The sequence below is a fragment of the Aythya marila genome, assembly GCF_965140915.1.
Source record: "Aythya marila genome assembly, chromosome: 1".
In the NCBI taxonomy this organism is placed as follows: Eukaryota; Metazoa; Chordata; class Aves; order Anseriformes; family Anatidae; genus Aythya; species Aythya marila.
In genome coordinates this window covers 134,583,708-134,605,611 of record NC_139042.1, presented here as the reverse complement: position 1 = coordinate 134,605,611, position 21,904 = coordinate 134,583,708, and the positions used below count along the sequence as shown (strand labels likewise).

At 38.4% G+C, this 21,904-nt stretch overlaps 1 protein-coding gene across 8 annotated transcripts in view; it reads right to left on the bottom strand.

Moving 5' to 3' along the window:
* Positions 1 to 21,904, bottom strand: part of LOC309879809 (rho GTPase-activating protein 8-like) — a 108,581-nt gene that overhangs the window by 21,529 nt on the left and 65,148 nt on the right. For 7 of the 8 annotated variants that reach the window (XM_082764023.1, XM_082764021.1, XM_082764027.1 and 4 more), the window contains 4 exons: positions 19,376 to 19,462; positions 15,387 to 15,485; positions 14,112 to 14,222; positions 4,993 to 5,066 (listed from right to left, as the gene is read on the bottom strand). In XM_082764023.1, the coding sequence (XP_082620149.1) occupies positions 4,993 to 5,066; positions 14,112 to 14,222; positions 15,387 to 15,485; positions 19,376 to 19,462 (371 nt within the window). The remainder of the gene's footprint in view (positions 1 to 4,992; positions 5,067 to 14,111; positions 14,223 to 15,386; positions 15,486 to 19,375; positions 19,463 to 21,904) is intronic. The other variant, XM_082764024.1, reaches the window with a different exon arrangement.

Sequence of the window (21,904 nt, the reverse complement as noted above, 5' to 3'; positions counted from 1 at the left end):
TAAAAGCTGGTTTCTGACCTCCAGAAGTTGATCTGCTTACAAACAGAGTATTGATTTTGCCATGCAGCTTTATTTTTAGTGTTTATCAGTTAGTACACTCAAACATAGGTTAGACTTTAAAAACCAAGAGAGCATAGTGAATTGTATTAATACTGCTCTAAACAAACACCAAAACCACAAGCCACACTCCATCCAGCTTTTAATTTCTCTTGATACCTTATATCCAGTATGTAAACTGGTTTCTATGAAAACAAATAAAAAATAAAGAATACATTAAAAAAAAAACAGACACGTAACCAAAAGACATGAAAGGGAACTGCTGTGACATCTTAAGTTTAAAGGCAGAAGTACATGTCTGAATCCTAAATCCTTCAGTGGATAAAACCACCAGCAAAGCTGAACCATTCTGAAGCCATCAGGTCCGTCTATGTCCTGTCAGGTCGCAGTGAGCAGCACCTGCAGCTGTAGCTACTTACACATCCCTGAGTATTAGGGACACACAAAGGTGCATCCTCTGTACCGTGGCATTACTTACATCCCTGGTTATCAAAACAGTCTGCTAGAAGTGACAGCTCCCATTTGCAATCTCACTTCAGCACAAAATAGGTTGATAAGGACATGTGGGGACATATTAACCAGAGAAAAAATTACTACCCTGTGGCATAAGCTAGGATTTTTTGAGCAAAGGGCCTGTGAGCAAAGCATCAAGATCATTGCCACCAAAGGAATGACACCAAGTTAGAAACACTTATGAATTGTTCTGACAAGAGAGTGAATATTTAATTAAGCAAGGTAATTTCTCATGGCATGGTAGAGATAAGGTAGTACACAGAAATCTTATTTAGTGCAAGTCAAGCCTTGCATTTTAAACTAGACAGACGAACAGGTTGAGGTTTTGAGTCTGAGCAAAGAAAAAAAAACATTCTGTGGCTTGCTGGTGGCTATGAAGATCTATTCACAAACATACTTTGTTAAACCTATCCTTTCTCTTTGGCTTGACTAAATCATTATCTGGCTTCAGGATGATACTTTCACTTTTTAAATTAAGAGAACTTCTCTATTTTGGTCCAGAAGATGAACTCTACGACTTAGTCTTAATGAGATGATGATCTTCTCAGACACTCAGAAATTGTTTTGAGAAACCAATTCTTCTCTATGAAGGTTAGCAAGAACCGATATGATGCATTTTTAAAATTCAGTAATAAAAACATCAAAACCATTTTCACCCTAAAGTCAAGCTAGAATGACTGAAAGTAGTGAAATGTCTGTTTTCTCTTCCTTTGTTAAAAAAATAACCTGAACTTTATTATAGAAATTAAGAAACGTAGTTCATTGTGTTTATTGTAACAGCAACTGAGGCATCAGGCAGTAACAGATCTCATTTACATGATACAAACAGATGTACATCTGTTTATGGTATATTCTTTAGTGTCTGTTAAGCTGTTACAGTACTGGGTGACTTACTATGGATCCGTTCAGAGTCACCTTGCTCAGAGACAGTTATCTAAATATTTTCTTGGATAAATATATGAGGAAGAAACCTGCACTCACTGTTAATTTGGCTGCTGGGGATAAGGATGTAGTTGCTGCCTTCAGAGTCCACTCAGTAATGTGGTAAAAGAAGGGGAGTTGTGGCTCACTTGCAAACAAGGGTGTCTGAGAAGTTTCTGTGATCTAAGTTTCAGAAATTGATTTCAGATACATAGATGGGGAGATGTAATAATGGGAAGAAAGAGCGGAAATACTTCACCTAGTGTAAAACAACAACAACGACAACAAAACTTCCCCCTGCAAATTCTGTGAGGACAAAAACTATGCCAAAAATCAAGTGGAAAAGGTAGTGACAGTGAATTTTTGTCACTTCCGGAAGATGAACTGAAGTTTTCGCCACACTCAGAACTGCATCTGGAGTGCAAAGAACGCTGCCAGTCAGCCTCCAGGGCTGTCAGCACTGAGACCGACACTCGCTGAAGCTGATGGTAGAATTGAGACATTCCAGATTTAGATAAAGAGTTAAAATCAGAGCAGACAGCAGGTACAACAGATACCTGCACACTTATAATCAAGTGCAAAAAACTGCATGTCTATCACCTACTGCTTAACAGCCTTGGCATGGCAGGTAGTTGGCTTTCAAGCATCAGCTGGCTGAGAATGTCAGAAAATGCTCTACCTGACATGCCATCTCTCTAACCTAGAAATCTGGTTTGAGGAGATCTCTTTATGATAGGGAATATGTCAGCTCTGAACAAACCTATGCTCGGTTGGAAGATACCAATGTTGGCAGAGCCTGTGTCCTGCCTTCTTGGGGACACAGAAGGACAGAGAGCTGAGGAAAAATGTGATAGTCTGGCCAGCAAGCGCATTGGCTGGACTACAGATCTGTGGTCAGCATTACCATACCACTGACTTGCACAGATGCACAAAGAAGGCTTTTGTTCAGAAGTGTCATCACAATTCCTCAGAGACTATCCTTAACAAATGGTGCTGATACTGCACTGAACAGATGAATTTTTAGCCAAAAAAAAAAAAAGATTAAGTTTGGAGAAAATGGATGATTACTGCTTTCAGAATAAAAAACATTAATCTAGGAGAAATTCTGCAATGACAAGGTTGAGACAACCCCCCCCCCCCCCCCTTTTTTTTTTCAACCCTGAAAGCTGAAACTTGTGGGTTGTTTTTTACTTTGTTTTGTTGTTGTTATTTTTGAGGGAGGAGGGCAAGTTTTTATATGCTGTGTTTTCAGAAAACTGAGGGCACCTGATCTGGATCCAACGACTGGTGAGAGGGAAGGGTCTGAGATAATGCAGTGGTGATGAGACAAAATAACAAGAAAAACGGGTCATGGGGGAGCTTTTGAGTCTGATCAGTACAACAAACTGCTAGTGAAACACTAGTCACCAAAATACAATGACAGCAAGAAACCCTCTAAATTTCTTAAAGATTTCTTTAAAATCTTTAAATAGGTCCAAGTAAATGCCAGATGAGAAAACAACACCTCCTCCATGCAGCCATAAGTTTAAAACAATTGACAATTTTAGTGACTGATTTTTCACTCAATTTCTTAATAATAACAGCTATGAGAAATAATCATAGTGCACATTCATCCTTGTTTCAGCTCTCCTGCCTCCTGTGGATTACCGAGGAAGAAGTATTTCCCTATTAAGATAAGCTAAATAGATGTAAGGATGATTGTTTCATAACAATTTAAAACATGAAAAAGTCTGTCTTTCATCTGCAGATGGGGCATGCACTGATACACTACGCAAGCTCTAATTATCCACTTACAATTATAATTACAGAGATTGTCTCAAGCTGCCAGTCACTTGCCTTCAACATCCCTAGTAGTGAACTATTTACATTTTCTGTATCCACCCATAATACATTTGAAACAAGCTACACCTGCAAAGTTTTCATCTTTAATATGTCTTGGAGCAGCACATCCAAACAATTTTATAAGCTTGAGTGGAAATTCTGAATTAGGACCAAGAGGCCTTCAATAAAGTCCATTGGGGGCCCTTCATGTGCTGCAGATCAGTAGATACCTTTAATAGCAGAACTGGCCCCACTCCAATACTTGGCCTTCGGCAGCTGCAGGTATTTTGAAGATAAATCAGCAATTTCAAGAGGCAAGGAGCCAGCTGTTCTGCACACAAGCAGGCCTATAGATGCTACGCTCTGCTTGTGAACTGAAAGAAGGTATCCACTGCAGTGGATCTGTCTCTCAATCTCCTACACACATCATTAAGCATCACTCAAGGTATGAAACCTAAACAAAAAAGGCAGTTATTGAATATTCTTATTTTCTACAGGATAAACTGAATTATGCAGGAGCTTAGCTAGCAATGAGGGCATGATACTGCACTGATTTAAATGAAGCCAGGATTTCTCATGAGAGTCAGCAATACAACTGAGAAGCATTTTTCTTGACACCCCCTCTTTGTTTTCACAAACGTGAAGCTTATTCGGTGCAGGTTTTAAAAATGTTTGAAATTTCTCACTCAGGATTCAAATAAACTCGTAACTCGAAACAAACCCTGCTGGCAACAGTTAAAACGAACAGAAAACAATGATGCACATACTTGAATACTGAAAGGAAAAATTACCTTGTTCAGAACAGCAGTTCAATAATGCAGTTAAGAATTGGGAATATTTGGGGATGTAGGTTTGGGGTAAGCCTCTCTAACACTTGTGAAACTCTGAGGCCTTGGAACATGAAGGGCTATGGATATGTTACTGTCACGGCTTTCAAAAACAGGGATCAAAATGTGCAATTATATTATACAGAGAAAATAAAAGGAATTTCACAACTTTAGCCTTGTATCTTTCTCCCTGCATGCTACTTTACATTGCTCTGGTATGCACTGAGGAGCCCAGCTGGTACAGTCAACATTTCAAAGTTGCCCCTCTTCACTCTGTTACATGAAGGTGATTTAGGAGCTCAGATTTGGACATTTCCATTTTAAATAAGGGCCGTTGTAATGTGTTTCCCCACATACTGCAGCTATAGATAGGAACTCCTGTCAAAGGGTATATAACTGCCATTAAAAATATTTTGTGAAGGGAAGACTTCAGGTTTACTCCTGCAAAATGCAATTTCTTTAATGAGTTTTTATGCCCACTGGTTCTGTAAATACAGAACTACTCCTTGATTTTAAAAGTAAGTGCTAATTAAAATCCACCATATGATATGGGTTCATGATGAGGATTTCAAGACATCTTTTCTCACTTGCTATTCCCTAATCTAATATTCAGAGCAAGAAGGTGTTTTGTTTTGTTTGTTTCTTTTCCATAGTGGGACAATAATCTACTTCCTATCAAAGATTTTGAAGCAGTGCCCAATTGCCATTCAAGTTTTCAGGATTTAAACACAACCTTCAATCGTAGGCTATTAATTAGGATATTAACTTTGGTGAATTGGGCACTGAGTGCTATACAGTTTCATGCTACTGACCTTGTTCTGAAAAACATATCATCCTTTAAAATAAAACTCACCTTTTCTTTTTAGGTAGGATACAGTTTCCTTCATTACTGGGGGGATTAATTCACCCTTATTTTTGTCCTTGATACTGTTAGAAAGAGGAAAAAAAAAGTAATGGTCTTTAAACAGTATTGAAAGAAAAGTTAAACACAAGACAGAGCAGTCTCAGGAAAAAACTTGGACTGAAAGCATACATTTGTTTCCACAAATAAAGGAGCCCACATCTTGGTGCCTGCACCAACTACAAGAGTCCTCCACAACTGCAGGAAGTGCTGAATGAGCCACTGAAAGAGACAACTGGGAGTTTCAGTCAAAAAGCCATTCCTAATTTTTTTTTTTTCCTGCTAGAAAGGATGTATGACCACAATGGCGATTCATAGACAGAAGTGATCTTTGCTGTGCTGAAACTGTCAAGGACAGTGGCAGAATGGCGTTCCAGGCTAACTCTGCCCCCACTTGAGGCTGGTTTTGCTCTAGTTTTGTTCCCCTCACTTGGCACGCCCCAGCTGGGCAGTGCTCAAGAGGTCATGGTGACAACAGAGGTGATTGCGTTGACTGTATTCGGTTGTATGCCCCTGGTGGAATGTGGCTTTAAGGCAGCTTAGAGGCAGATGAGGAAGGAGTTTGCAATGAATGCTTTCTAATAGTCTTGATCAAGGGATGCTGCAAGTTTAGGAGCCCTTTATCATGCAGATTTTTCTTTGTCATTTCTTTTCAAGCCACAGTGTATGTATAATTAAAAGGATATTGTACTATTTATTTTGAAGGCAGTGATTGATGCAGTGATTGATGCAGTGAGATTGAGGTTATTAATGCTTTGAATGATTCCCATGAAATGAGATTTCTTTCTCTTTCATGAGTGAGCAGCCGAGGCAAAAATCAAACATAGCACTTTCTTGATCTAGACAGCATGGAAAAATCCACAATTATCTTATTAAAAAAAATGAATTTAGCAGTTTTAGAAGTATAACAAAAAAGACAGTATCTGCTGAGCATTCTGCTACATTCATATAGTAATCAACAAAAAAATAAAGGACACATCTCAGATTTAAATGTAGCAATTTTATATGTCATATTTAAAGGGTGACCAGATTTACTGACAAGCTCTAAAGCACCTGCGCAACACAACATGGAGACTGTGACTGTACAGAGGGAGGCTGCCACTTCTGCAGCTCATCTACAGAGTATGCGAGATGCTTACAGAAGATGATATACACAATGTGTTAAACATACCCTCAACCTAGCTGAGGTTTGCACCTGTAGACAGGAAAGATTCTTACAGAGTTTTTCTTTTCAAAGCACTGTGATTTCTTTTCTTTTTGTCTAGGCTGGCTTAGTTTCTCAGCATAAAGCAACTGATACTAACTGGAATGTATTTGATAAAACTTCTGTAACACTGTTGCATGGAATGAGCAATCCAATATTCTATTTTGTGTTTACACTACACATAAAAACATATTTTAAAATAAGTATTACAGCTACGTCAGTCAGCATGGAGGGGTAAGGAAAGTGGTGAAGGAAATCTCCCCCTCCACCTCGCGTTTATTTGCCTGTGCCTATGAAGTGAGTTAGAAGAGGTCATGTAGACTGTTTGATCTAGGTTCTCTAGGCTTAGGAGGCTGCCCACCCAGCCTCACACACAGGGCTGGTGAGGGAGCTCCTCAAAAGGGAAGAGTCAGAGCAGGATCCTGCCTTAGACACACACCCACCGTGTGGTTTTGCCTCTCTCATAAACTGACAGGAATATACTTCACACCATTTAGTTATTCACCCTTATAACGTTTTCATCTAATTCATCACCCCAGTGACACAATGCTGAGCCATCAGTGCCATTTCTTCCAGTTACAGTTTTACTGTCCACCCAGCCCTGCTCTTCCTCTTTCCTGTCTTCACCATCCAACCTCTTTCTAGGCACTCATGTCTGTGAATGTTATCCAGATCTTCTCAGACCATATTCTTTTTCCTCTACGGTGCATATTTAGTGTGTCTCTTCCCCTGGTGCTACGTAAAACAATACAACTTGATAGGTAATTGGGATAAACTTGCTTATCCAGCTCCTACATCTTGCTTTACTACTTCAAATACCCTAGACCACCCTGCTGTTCAAAAGGAAATAAGCTTTCCCTTCAGCCACAGACCTAATGAAGTTGATCTGCTATGGATTTGTATCCTGTGTCCTATCAGTTTCCTCATGATAGTGATTGTGGATAGTTTCCGTATGTTATAAACTCACTTTCCTTCCATGGTACTTTCATTTCCTCCCCTCATCTCTTTCCCTCAGGTTTCCTCACGTTAGGAGCAACCCATAATTAATCACCACCTAAACACTAACTGGCGTATCAGTAGACCAAAGACAAAAAAAGAACCTAAATTTGTGCTATAGTTCCCCCCCTTCCAGACAGTGATTTTTAAAAGCTTGTTGAAATGTAGCATTTGTGAGAGCCCTTTCCTCTGCCGAATGTGGTTGACATATGTCTGTATCTTCCCTACAAAACCTGACTAAAAATCAATCCACTGAACTTTTTTTTTTCCTGCTCTTCTTCAACAAAGTACCCATACCAGAACCTGAAGTGTATAAAATTCAATTCAGATGTATGTATGTATTAATACTATTTTGTGAAGACAGTGCTGTATCTATATGTAACAGGAACTGTAGGAGAGAGGAATTTTCTGTAATGTAAGCAGACATAGGAATTTTGCTAGAAAATATACTCCAGTTTTACCTACCACATTCACAACATGATAATTTTAGTCATTTGACCAAATAAATTCTGTGTATGTGTGCAATGCACTTGCAGGAAGACCAACAGTAAGGACTGAGTTTAATTCAGATAATCCTAAAGTATGACCTTTTATGTATCAGTAATTCTCATCATTTGCTGCTGCTTGCAAGTATGATCTTAAGATCAAATGATACAAATTCCTGTCCTTACACACTGGCAAGGCAACATTAATTTCAATATGAAGCATTACTGGACTTGCTGGAGTAATCACTCTCTGCAATATCATAACAACATGGCAATAGCCAGAAGATTTATGACCTGACTTGTAAGTCCAAATTCACCTTTCTCATTACCACAGACATCTTGTGAGAGCTACGTTAGAGGCCAGAAATGCTTCACGAAAAATCTCACTGACTAGAGACAGACATGGCCTGAAATGCTACCAGGGCCAGGTTTATGACCTTGCCCTCAGAGGAGCATCCTCTTCCTACCCACGGTGACAATCAGGTACCTGAATACCCGATTTTTTTTTAACCTGAGCAAAATATCTTTCCCAGCAGCATAATCCTCCTAGCCGCTTTCAGGATATGAATTCTGTTACTCCTAAGTACTAAGTCTCTCCCTCTCCTTCCAGCTTCAGCATTACCTTCAACAAACTTCCAGCAGTTTCACAGATGCTGGTGACACCATAGCACAGAAAGTCAGTGTTACAACCATGCAGGAGACATGCAATGCTCTCAGAACAGCTCTGAGAGCCAGGTTGTCCTCCCCTTCACCCAACATCCACCTAGACCCTTGGGAGGAAAAATTTAAAAGCAGCTTTGCTGCAGTGCCATGAGTTCTTATACCAGCCCCTGCAAAAGGAACACAGCCACATAAACACAAAACATGTGAACCACATACTATGCTCTGAAAGGTTGCTTCTGAATGGGAGTTGTTTTCTCTTGCAGCAGATCACCGTTGTCTAACAACCCTGATGCAACAAAATAGGAGAGAACAGGCAGTGACTGTGCAGCCCCACTAACAAATTAACCTTCCTAATAAACCAAAAAGCAAGGGGGTTCTAGGGGTTCTCTGCACTACATGCAAAGTTGAAATCCCCAGTGAAATGACATACCCCAGACATGTATTAAACAAGAAAAAGTGTTGGGAGATTAGGTCAATTCCAAGGTCACCATCCGGGATACCAGTGAAGGAAAGGTTGCAGCAGATCAAGACAAAGACAAAAAAATATTATAGCCTTTCTCATAGGGCAGTTATGACACATTCTTTGTGTGCCAAATAATTTTATTTCATGTATTCAAGTCAGTACCTTAAACTTTTAGGACAACTTTTATTAAAATTAGTTGAAAGTCTAATTCACTTAAATGAGAACATTATCAAGACTTTAATTTGTTTGGAAGCTGTTACATCTTTATTGACAATTTGAGCTCATGGAATCCATTCTCAGTCTCTCTGAAGTTGCATTGATTGTTTTTGCTTTCTTACAGCTGTTCACTCCAGAGGCACCAAATAGCAGCCCGGCAGCTTTTTATAAACGTTTTCTAATTATTATCGTTTCCCATAAATGTGTTTCCCCATTTCAGGGTATAAATAGCAAACTGATTATTTACAGCACTTGCACCTGCTGAGTGCTAGCTTATCTGTCAGAGAGGTGAAACAAATAACTGGGCTATAATTTGTAATAATAAAACCTACACATTATTTTTCTGTTTCTAGGAAAAGAAAACCCTAGTTTCTGCACATTTGCCACTTTCTACAGGATTCCTTTTCCTCTTGAGGAAAGGTTCTGTTCCAAGCACATGAAAGAGGACCTCAGGATAAACTGTATTTTAAAATAGTGTAGAAAGTCACATGCCAAGTTTGTTCTATTTTTCCAATACCAGAGAAAGTCTGGATGCATACTTTCACAACATTTCACAATGTGGGAGATAGTGTTCAGTTTACTGGACCTAAGGTGACAGAAAATAATAGGGACATTACCTCAGCTAATGTAAATCAGACCAGCTCAGAGGTCAATGAAATTACACCTCTATCTTTTCTTTGTGGATCCTGTCAAGTAATCTGCATTTTTCTCCTCTTGTTCAGGATGGTCAGGATGGTATGATGAGCAGCTGTGCTCTGTGATGGACTATGGAAACTGCCACTGGAGATCAGGCTGTACGACAGGCAATTTGAAATGCAAGGTCTCTTACACTTTCTATTTAAGACATGGGCAAAACAGAGCATTTCAGTGCACAGTATAGTTTTCTGTAACTGATTCAGGTGTCTGAATCATAGTGCAACAATATGTCAGACTCAAGAGGGATCTATTTCAGTAAACACAGTAGCCAGGGAGACTGACTATTCCTCACTATAGAAATATATGATTAGTTACTGTGACATGTTACACATCCAATGACTCATTTCTAGTCTGTGGACAGTTATCATGAAGGGCCTCCACACATTGTTCTGAAGTGTCATTAAGTATTCTTGGTTGATAATCTCTCTATTCTCCTCCTCTCATTTTCATTTTTTCCCTGCTGAGACATGCTGAGATTCGGTTTCAAATGCATTCTTCTCCATGGTCACGCATGCACAGCATGCACAAGAAGATTATGACCAAAAGGAGAGTACCCTGAAATATTTATGATAACAATTCAACAAGCAAAAGCTGTACGGTTGTTGCAATTTTGTGATTTTTTCTCTGCCCTCAACTAGATAGGAAATGAAAGCATTTCCTATATTCCCACAAAAGTTATTTAATTTTAGATTTTAAAACCAGTTGGAGAAAACAGAACAATGTCAACAGCTAGTCAAGGTCAACTATGTTCTGTGGTGGAGCTCAGCTGTAGCCATCCTTGATTACAGGGGCAATAGGGTGCAGCAACAGGGGTTTGTAGGAGCTTGTTGAACATACAGCAGAGGACAATGATACAATTTGGCCCTCCATGGAAACTTCAGCACAACTTGGTACCAGACTTAAGTTCTAGCTGCAAAGACCCTGTAACTCACAGGAGCTCACGATGATGCAGGTTTCTATTTCATGTCTCTGCCTAACAATAAACACACCTACATTACAAAGAACTACATTTAAATAAAGTAGGATTCTTTGCCGAATCACAATGTGAACACTTGGCTTGGGATAACATAAATTTCTGTCACTCAGTCCAGAACAGATCTCTGATCTCCCAAAGCCCAGTCTCATATCTTTGCTGTCTTGCTCTTCTAGGTAAGATTCAAGCATACTGTGCAGGAATACTTACCGGGTTAAGTGCATTAGTGGAGTTAATTATAATGATTTTTTTTTTTTTGCTTTAAAAATAGTTATTTTAATTAAGTCTGCTCCAACACAAGATTCTGGGTCCCTTCACAGGTCTGTTAACAGGCATTCGCAAAATTGGGACCACAGGCAGATGCAACTGGGAACAACTACCTAACCTGTCTTCCTTTCTGCACGTATAGCATGTGTAGCATGCACTTGATCTGTGCCTAGATAGAATAGTGCATGCATTGAAGAGTAAAAACAAAGTTATGACTGTTCAGACTTCCCTCTGCACTTGAGTCTGAGCTCCCCTCATTTCATTGCACTGTGCAGCAACAGCACCTTGATTCACAGAAAAGCTCTTTAAAACAGACAAATATTTCTGAAAATCCCTCTATAATTACATACTTTAAGTAACAGAAATACACAAAAAAACTAGTATATGCATATTTTTGAAACACTGGAAAAGTCTAAAATAGCTATCTTAAGTTATGGGACACAAATAAAATGCCTGAGAGTGTGCTGCTGAATTTCATGGCTGAAATGACCAAAAATGCTTTCTGCCTGTATGTATTCCTCATGAGTAACTGCTAACTGTGGCCCATAACCCTCCAATGTCATCACATATTCCTTCAGTGATTCCTTCAGGTATTTATAGCTTTATTTTCTTCCCCTCTGCACAAACAATCACCTTCAGGATTCAACATAAATATAATTCTGCACTTTAAAGATATAAAGTCAGCGTAGTGTTTGTTTCTTCCCCCCACATAGAGCGTAAGTTGACACTGAGGGGTTAAAGAGATCAAAAGAAGACTTAAACTCAGATTTTGGATCATAAGCAGAGAAGGGTAACATAAGAAATAAAAGTTTTGAACTAACCTGATCATACATGTAAGTCCTTCAGCTAACTCATAAATTAAATGCAATTCAGTATATATTACATTTCCGAGTATTACACTCACAGCTCTCACAGACTTTCCACGATGTTTAAATGCCTAGTTGCCTGATGTCATTTTGAAAATTCAACTCTACAAGGTTAAAAATGTCTTTGTGATTTAACCGATTAGTCCAAGATGAGACACTGGTTCCAAACAGCTATTTCTCAGTGTCTAGATGGAAACTTCCTTCAGTTTTGTCTTGCTGTTCTACCAAACCAGGATTTTTTTCCCCTGCCCACTGGATGAAAATGAGAGATCTTGAACCAATGCTTAGTCACTTTTTGCTGTTCTAATTTTTAATTACAGCTACAAAAAACAAATGCATTAACAAATACAAACTGAGAAAAAAGTTAAATGAGGAAGTGTTACCTAAGACAGCATTGTCTGCTGCTTTTAGGGAGAAACATTCAAAAGGATATGGGTTTACCACTTTCCATAGCCAGAAGTTATTGGGATGCCATTGTGAAATATCTGATCAAAATTAGGCCATCTATGAGGGCTTTGGATAATCTCATTCACCATCCTTTAACTGCCTGAATAAAGATCATCATCCCAGAAGTACAGAAACTGGCAAAACCTCAAACCTATGGGTCTTTATTATTAAAAAAAAAAAAAAAAAAAAAAAGATTCCACAGAGAAATAGTCCTTTAATGACAGTAGCTTTCTCTCAGCAGCACGTAGCAGATATATTCCCAGATGAAATAGGAACCACGTAGCAGATATATTCCCATAAACCTGTACAAAATAAAATCAGGCTATCCCTGCAGCCCTCTTCAGAAAACAGAAACAACCTCACCTGTCTCTTTGGTGGGAGGTCACTGAACATTTTGACATTACAGACTATAGAGATCATAAAAGTAGAAGGAATCAGCAAGAGCAGTTAATTCATCAAGATAAAAGCTAATACTATTTTTTGTTAAAAAAAAAAAAGAAAATTAAAAGCTAATAAAAAACAAATTTAATACTATTTTTTTGCTCCATCAGCTTTATTTATTTTTTTTTTTTTTAAAAAAAAGCATAAGGCATTTTAAATCCAGTAAAAATCAGTTCATCTACTCATTTATAAGTTGTAGGGGATTTGTTTATTTGTAATTTCTGCATGGTGATGCAGCACTACCTCTTCTGCAAGAAGTGATCTAGACAAATGTGGGCAAACGATAATGAATATCCACAATGCTTCAGTTTTGGACATCAAAGTGCTCTGAACTCACACAAGGAGCCTCCTTAGTGAGTGGTAGAACTCTCCAGACCAAAAATGATAGTAATGCTTCTCTCAATGATCCTCCACCGACAGACTTTCCACAGAAAAGTTCTTTTTAAAGCAGCCACCCTCTATATACTTGCAAAGGTTGAGGCATGTAAGAAGGATGTGGTTTGCTGATGGTAACACAACTGGAAAGCAGCAGAGCCAGGAAGGATAGCCCCTGCACACTCATCATGTGCAACTCAGTCAAACACACTGTTCAGAGACACTGTTCAGGCACAGAGAAATAAAATACCAGTAGCAGATGGTAAGTGTGTCACACAACATGCTGTCTGATTGCATAAGCCTGCGAGAGGTTAGATAGAGCTGCTTGAGAAGCCAGGCTGGGCTGGAGGCAAGTGATAGCATGCCCTGATGCCAGACAACAGTCCCACCTTTACTATTGAAGCAGTGGCTTAAAATATTGTCCTTCTTAATGTCCCAATGAAGCCCACCTAAAACATATTTTCTGAATTAGGAAAGTGAGTTAGTCGCATTTCAAGTGTTAGGTTAGACTCTAAAGAGGTATCATAAAAGTTAATGTCATAGTAGCTCTTACACAATAGATATGGATTGTTCTAATATCAGGCCTTCCAGAGAGGACTGATGCTTAACATTTAACCAGGGGAAAATTACATATATTTTATATCTAATTTAAAGCTGAATCATTAGAACCAAAAGAGCAGAGTTGGGGGTGGGAAGAAATCCGACAAATGTCCATGGATAAGACAAACTGAATTGTTTTTGTTGAATGCAAACAGTATTTGTCAGCCACTCTTGAGAAGGACACCATCACAGGGAGTAAGGCCTGTCTTGGATTCATAAAAGCTACCGCCTAGCTCTGTAGTTTTATGGCTTTCAAAGAGAACAAGAAACTAAACATATACTAAATGAAACATCTGTTGACTTTGCGACCAGTGAATTTGCACATTATAGAAGGCTGCAGGATATAGAAATCTTGTATTATATAAATCTCATGGCTTACTATTGTAGGCTGACTCCAAATTGCTGGGTAGGTAGAGGTGGTCTTGGTGGAGGAATTTTAACAACAGGTGACAGTTTTCCCTTCTGTTTCCTCCGAAGATTTTCATCATGTCTGCAAAAATCAAGAAATCACTGATTTTCTCTGCATCACAGCTGACGACCTGTATGTACGAAGAGGTACCATTTTTGTTCATAACACTAATCTCCTGACAATACTCTATATGCTGCAGGTCTTATAGAATTTACATTTTAATTTAATGTAAGAATTAGGGAATTTTTAAAGTAGTATTTGCAGAAGAATCATTAAGCAAGGCACAGAATCCTTAAGCAAGGCATGCTTCAGCCAACAGAGTGCACTAACAGATGTGTCCAGATGTCCAAAAAATAGGAACGCACTACAATTTAAAGCTTACTTGCTACACAAAATATAACTTCCCTCTCTTTTGTAGCCATGCAATCCAATTTATAACCTTAGAGCTGTAAGGTATTTTCTGTTACTCCCTATTTACAAAAAAGGTGTGTAAAAACACAACAGGCATCAATAACTGTCAAAATCAAAGCTTCCAGTTACCTTCATTCAGCAGTGACATAAAATCACTTCCTGTCAGTATATCAAAGCATTTCCATGTAAAGCATTGAGTCCTAAATACTGTTATTGATACTAATACCAGCACTTGACAATTTTGGCATATATACCCTGTGCATGTCTTTTTCTTTCCCTCTCCATTACTCCTCCCTAACACACATACATACACAACATAAAAGTTCTGTTCATTCATAAAAATGGATCTGCTAACAATAGATGTATCCATAAAGTTTAAAATCAATCAACTCTTTGCTGATTGTGAATGCTCTTATCAAAAGGAAGTCACTCGATCTGTTACAATATGCAAGCGAAGATGTCAGGATTGTTATTTTTGCCCATAAACATTACAAGGTACTCACAAGCAGTAACGACATATGGATTGGTTTTGTTAACACTCACACAGAAGCTGCAATTATATGAAGAAAATGCTCCACAACTGAGATGTAGATATTTCAGATCTGTAGAAAACTATAAAGGGTTCTCCTCTGTAAATACGTGAAAAACTTTAGCGTGTCTTTCATGACATTGCAGCTTTCAGAATTAAATCCAGCGAAGCACAGATAGGTAAATTAGACTCTGAAGAAATTCATCACTGAAGAAATATGATAAGATTCTGCTTGGAATACAATGAACATGACACAGCTCTACCTGTTAAAAGGTGAGACCAAATATTTGAAACTTGCCACTTACTGGATGACTTCTTGAGGAATATTAAGCTGGTCATATTTGAGATGTTCTCTCAGGTCACTTAAATAGTTCAAGTAGGTGATTTTTTTCCCAAACTTATGGCTGAAAAAAATTGCAAAGAAGTATAAAAATCAGCATGAGAGGAACATTTTTGAAGGGTTTAGTTTCCATTACAAAAATGTAAGTGCTGATGCAACTCAAAATTAGACTGTAATTGAAGCAGCAGGAGACATGATGTATTTCATTTCATATGATCAAACATACACAGTTCATGCCTGAGAGTCTGATTTGAATAAAAATAACTGACTTCCATCTGAACGTTTTGTGATTTGCATAGATATGAAAAACACTGCTTTAAATGACACTGAAAAACAGCTTTCATACAGCATTACAAGGCTTGCTAACAGAACTGTTAACTTCTTTTATGTGGCCAACAGACTATGTTTGTGTTATTTAGGTATTCCTCCCTACCAAAAGACAGAATAATGGCACCATAGACAAAAACTATAAAGTAGTAATCGACAGGCAAGACTTTCAAAGAGTGGACAGTGTATACCCTTGAAGTGTTGGGCCATCTGTTTTGGAAAGGGCTGAATAGCTTCTAGGAAACAACTTGAATAATAAGGCTCTTTCGACAAACTGCACAAAACAGACTTTCAATTTTAAAGTACCAACTATTAGTAGCTGGGTCTTGAGTTTCAGTTACAGGTGGTCCAAAATAATTTCATATTTTTCTGCAGTACAAAATATCTGTCCTGTAATGAATTGTCAAGAAAAGTAGTAGGTGTTTACAATAAAAACTGCACTTTGCTGCAAGTTACTTTGATAGCAAAACTGGAGAAAAATTCTCTCACAGTAATGAATTTGTCACTGAACTGTCAAACATATGTACACATTGTCCCTCTAGTGGGAGATGGTACAAATTAAAGTTGCTTCAGAATTTTAGGGGCTTTTAATTGCAAAGTGCAAAATTTTGCTAGTAGACAAGTGATTTTGTAATCTGATAGTTATCTGTCCCTGTGTGTACAACTTCAGAGCTTTTCAGCTTGTCCTTTTTCCAAGCATTTTTTTTGGCCTGTGATTTCAAAATTATAAGTCAGGGCTAACAAAGAATTCTCTGTGAGTGACTTAGGAACTTTTCAGAGTTTACTCATACTTTCAATTATTTTCTCATAATACTTAGTATTATTATGACATATGACATGTCATAATAATCATTATTATTATTCCCAGTGTACAAATTTCTGTTGGTCATGTGGTGTTGTTTTGTTTGGTTGGTTGCATTAACAAGTAGAGTATTACCAGATCAGAGTCAAAACAAGTATCCAGGTATACAGTGGTAAAAGTTGAGTACAACCAAGAATACCCAATCCCGATGAAAGCAGGGTGTTCAGAAGGAAAAGATGATCATGCATCTAAGGTTACAAGCCCTGGTTTGAATTTTCTATGCCAGATACAGATGTTTAAGTTTGTCAATATCACTCATTTTCTCATCCAAAGTAAACAAGGATTTAAATGCCAGTGTATCAATGTAACATACTGTTGAAAGAAAAAAAATTATTAATTTTATTTATCATCTTAATATCCAGAGAAAACGAATACTTGAAAAGTTAACTTTTTCTTTTCTAAGTATTATCAGCCAATTATTATTCTAGACAAATAATATATCAGTCAAAATAAATATCTACAGTAATTCTTCTTGTTTCAAGAACAACAGATTCCAGAATGATTTCAAGCTTTAATTATTTTTTTTATTTTCACACACTTCTTGCATGTTCTGTTCAGTCTAGAATTTAGATTTCTCCCTTACAATTAAATAACTTGCTGCTATAACGGACATGAGTTGTTCGTTCGTTATGGTTTTCTCGAGATACGTTGCTTTATTCCTTTAACCCTGAGGACATTCATAATATATTTTGCAAAATGTTAGAATTTGAAAGTGATAGAAGTTCAGGAGCAAAATCTTAAGAAATCCCAACCAACTTAGCATTTATCAGTATCCATCCATTGTTGTGGGTTCCATGTAGCTACTACCATCGGTTTCTACTACACAAAGGAAAAGAATCTACCAGTAAAATACATTCAACATTATACCCTCCATCTCAAATTCTTAGGGGTACTTCAGGGCTTATCTATTAACTCTGAACACATGAGTAGCATCAATCCTATTCATCCCAGCATTTGAGATCAGATCAAAGGTTAAGCATTCATTATCTGCTTCACCATACAACCCAGTAACTCCAGTCAGGGACCCAGTTCTCTTGTGCTAAGTACTGTTAAACAGGACAAAAAAGTCATTCATGGGCCACAGAATAATTACATTTTAAAGTGGTGTTTAATTTAACATACCACTGAACCTACTATGAATCAAGACTGCCTTTTCTTAGATAGAAAAAACCCTCTACCCTATTATTCATAACCAAGCTTAAACTCATCTTACACAGTAGGTCAAAGCAATTTAAATGGGTGTTGTGCTGTTACCTGTTATATATGGAGTGGTAATTCGTGTCGAGAAAATGGTTGATATTAATAAAGAAGGAGGACATTTGGGAGTGTGGCCATAGGGGTAAGAAAGCCCTGTGGTTCATGATAACATTAGACTCTTAATGATGAGGCCATCAGGAATGTAAAAGAGTTTAGAGGGAACAAAGAAGGGTGATTCAGGAGACTCCATGCAGTCTGGGGTTTCTTGTTCTCCAGCCATTAAGGCATGGAAGTTTCTGGGTGTTTGCTGTTGTTGATATATTCAAAGTTGTTTGGCCAATGGAAAGTTGTTTTGAAAAGAACTGCTGTGGAGAGAAGGGTAGAAGAGGGGAGCCTCCCCTCAAGATAAAAAAGGCAACACGATGAAGTTATGTCATCAATAAAGAAGCAGGAAAAAGAAGTGAAGAGGAACAGGCTGGCAGAATAGAGACCAGAACAGGAACAGGCACATTGATCGCCTCACGAAGATAGGTTCGGCCAAACTCAGCAAACTGCTCAAAGAAGCTCTTACTGAAAGTCACTGGAAATGGGTGCACTGGAGCTGGAGAGAAGCTCAAGCTGAGAGAAGCGGACCTGCGCACACAACTGCCTCTCGCTGGTAAGCAGTTGCACATTATGGGGAATCATACGTCCCTAGAACAAAGACTGTCCTGGTAACCTTACAGCTTATTCTCCTTATTAACAATCAGACAGTTTATGATCCTGAAATATGGGACCAAATTGAGGTCAAGGTGTGGGACTCTGCAACTAAAAACGACAAGGTAGCAGTGGGATTGCTCGGCACCTGGCGAGCAATCTCTGAGGCCTTAAAGAGCCCTGTGGGGCCACAATCACAAACGTGTGGCTTTCCAGACAGCGAGTGAGCTGCAGGCTCCTTTACTGATCCGACTGCTACGCCATGGGCCCCTCTGCTGTTACAGCCATCGAAGGCTTTTGCTGTTATGCCCCCTGCTGACCTGCACTTGCCTTTTGACCCAGGCCTATTGGCCTTGAAGAGGAGATGGATATGCTTTTCTTCAATCTGGGAAGAACGGGATACGTAAGGCCCAAAGACCGAGTTGCTTGACAACTTAAAGCAAGACATATTGTTCAAAAGGAATGGAAAATGGAGTCTTGTTAGTAATCAAGAAAAGGAATGGAAAATGGAGACTGTTAAGTCATGGAACTTAAAGGATTGTTTGTTACCTTTTCTGATTGTACATATGTATAGGCATACTCGGGTTTAGTATGTGAAGCAATGTTCTATATATTTAGAATGTTTGATGTTTGTGTGTGCGTGTTGGTGGAGTGTAGACTCCCTGCACACCCAGCGCTGTTTACTTGCCTTTTAAACCTTTTATAGCTTTCATACCTTTTATCAGTATAGCTATTACTAAATTCAGATTGAGTTGAGACTTCATTTATAACATACCTGACATATTTTACTTCAAGCTTTTTAAGAGCAAAATATTAGAGAACAAATCATCCTTAAATAAACAGGAAAATGTGTTGAATAAAATGCGAAGTACCTTATAAGAGGTTTAAAAATATTCCACAGAATTTTTATGAAGTTGGTTGGATGTACAACATACAGTGCTTTAAGGTTTTTCTTATACCTAGTAGAAGAAAATGAAATTGTTAGAATATTTTTCAGTATCACCGACTGTAGAACTGAATAGATACAACTGAATGAAAGCTATTATTACAGCAAGTTTCCATTGGAGTTTCATACTAGAGAAATTTTCTAAATTTTCAGATGTAAAATCTACACCTAATCTTTTTCTTTCTTACTACTTTTGTCTTATCTTTGGTCATTGTTACCAAAGTTGACACCAATTACACATTGTTTTATATCAGATGGTCCCCTTCATTTAAAACAAAAGACTTTATTACAGCATTGCCTGATTTTACAGTGTTATATCACGGTACTCAACAGATTCTAGTAGGCTGAAACTGAAATGGAAACCAGGCTGCACAAAAAGACTCTGATTTTATTCAATCTTACTGCAAAATGAGATTGACAAAACACATAATCAAATACCCTGCTTTTCTATATAAACTGTTTCTTAGAAATTGCAAGTTTTCTTCCCAGTAGGGAAGCCTCTCTGGTGTTCACCATTCATTGCTAGAAAAAATAATCTTTAACTATTAAGAAAAATCTTCATGTAACAGGTTATGGTAAGAGGAAAAAAGGGTTCAACTCAGCAGTTACAACAGTTTTTCCTTTTGGGTTTTAACTGGACCCGTATATCTTTGAATAAAAATAGCATTGTTTTTACAAAGCCAGTATCACACAAGCAAGAACTACCCTCCTGTGCAACAGGCACCACTGTGGATAAGAACTCAAAATCAATGATAAAAACTAACAAGCAGAGCAGCTGAGGTGTTTTACTGATGTTTATATTTTAAGTCTTTTTTGCATCTTGAAGCAGTGGTCATAAGCCATTACTTCTATTGAAATTTACATACTTCACATTTTCCTGAGCTGCAATTAAATGCCCAAAAGACTTACTGAGCCTCTGCTTAAAAACAAGACCTATTCTTTTGAAACTATTCCAGTTAAGCATTTACTTTCATGATGCTAGCTAATTACTATATTCCTTTGTACTCTCTTTTTTTCTTTCTTTCATTTGACCCCCAAAACACATGCATGCAAGAATCTGAAAGGTGCTTTCTCCACATCCCCCCCCCATCTGGCTAGTATAGCTGAATATTTATGTTGTGCTGTAAATACCGCTGTGAGCTTCTCAATGACAGTATGCTAAGAACTTCATTGTGTATAAAATGAGTGAGTGTAAAGTTGACTGTAACGTTGCCTGCTTTTTCCCAGCTACCTGTCTTTATCTGTTCCTCTGGTTCTCCTGTTTTCAGGGTTGGGATGGGAGAACAGAGAAAACAGATTTCGGGCTTAACCCAGTCACACTGTACACCAGAGGTATTCGCAGGTCAGAAGGCAGCAAAACTGAAGAAGATATTGCCCCACATAATGCCTCTCCCCATAGCGCTGCTGTAAATTAGTTTGGGTTTGTCTTATAAGAAAAAGAAAACAATAGGGTAGGCTTCCAATTACTTACAGTGATTTATTTTCAAGAACTGTCAGAGTACAACAAAAAAACAGTATTGTAGTCCAAACCTTTCACCAAATATAAAATACAGGATGTTATATATGGAGTGGTAATTCGTGTTGAGAAAATGGTTGATATTAATAAAAAAAGGATGAGATGTGGGAGCATGGCCATGGGGGTAAGAAAGCCCTGTGGTTCATGATAACATTAGACTCTTAATGATGAGGCCATCAGGAATGTAAAAGAGTTTAGAGGGGACAAAGAAGGGTGATTCAGGAGATTCCATGCAGTCTGGGGTTTCTTGTTCTCCAGCCATTAAGGCATGGAAGTTTCTGGGTGTTTGCTGTTGCTGTTACATGCAAAGTTGTTTGACAATGAAAATTTGTTTTTGAAAATGACTGCTGTGGGCAGAAGAGTTTAAGAGGGGAGCCTGTCCTCAAGTTAAAAAAAAAAAAAAAAAGGCAACACAATAAAGTTATGTCATCAATAAAGAAGCAGAAAGAAGGAATGAAAAGGAACAGGCTAGCAGAATAGAGACCAGGACGGGAACAGGCACTTTGATCGCCTCACGAAGATAGGTTCAGCCAAACTCAGCAAACTGCTCAAAGAAGCTCTTACTGAAAGTCACTGGAAATGGGTGCACTGGAGCTGGAGAGAAGCTCAAGCTGAGAGAAGCGGACCTGCGCACACAACTGCCTCTCGCTGGTAAGCAGTTGCACATTATGGGGAATCATACGTCCCTAGAACAAAGACTGTCCTGGTAACCTTACAGCTTATTCTCCTTATTAACAATCAGACAGTTTATGATCCTGAAATATGGGACCAAATTGAGGTCAAGGTGTGGGACTCTGCAACTAAAAACGACAAGGTAGCAGTGGGATTGCTCGGCACCTGGCGAGCAATCTCTGAGGCCTTAAAGAGCCCTGTGGGGCCACAATCACAAACGTGTGGCTTTCCAGACAGTGAGGGAGCTGTGGGCTCCTTTATTGATCC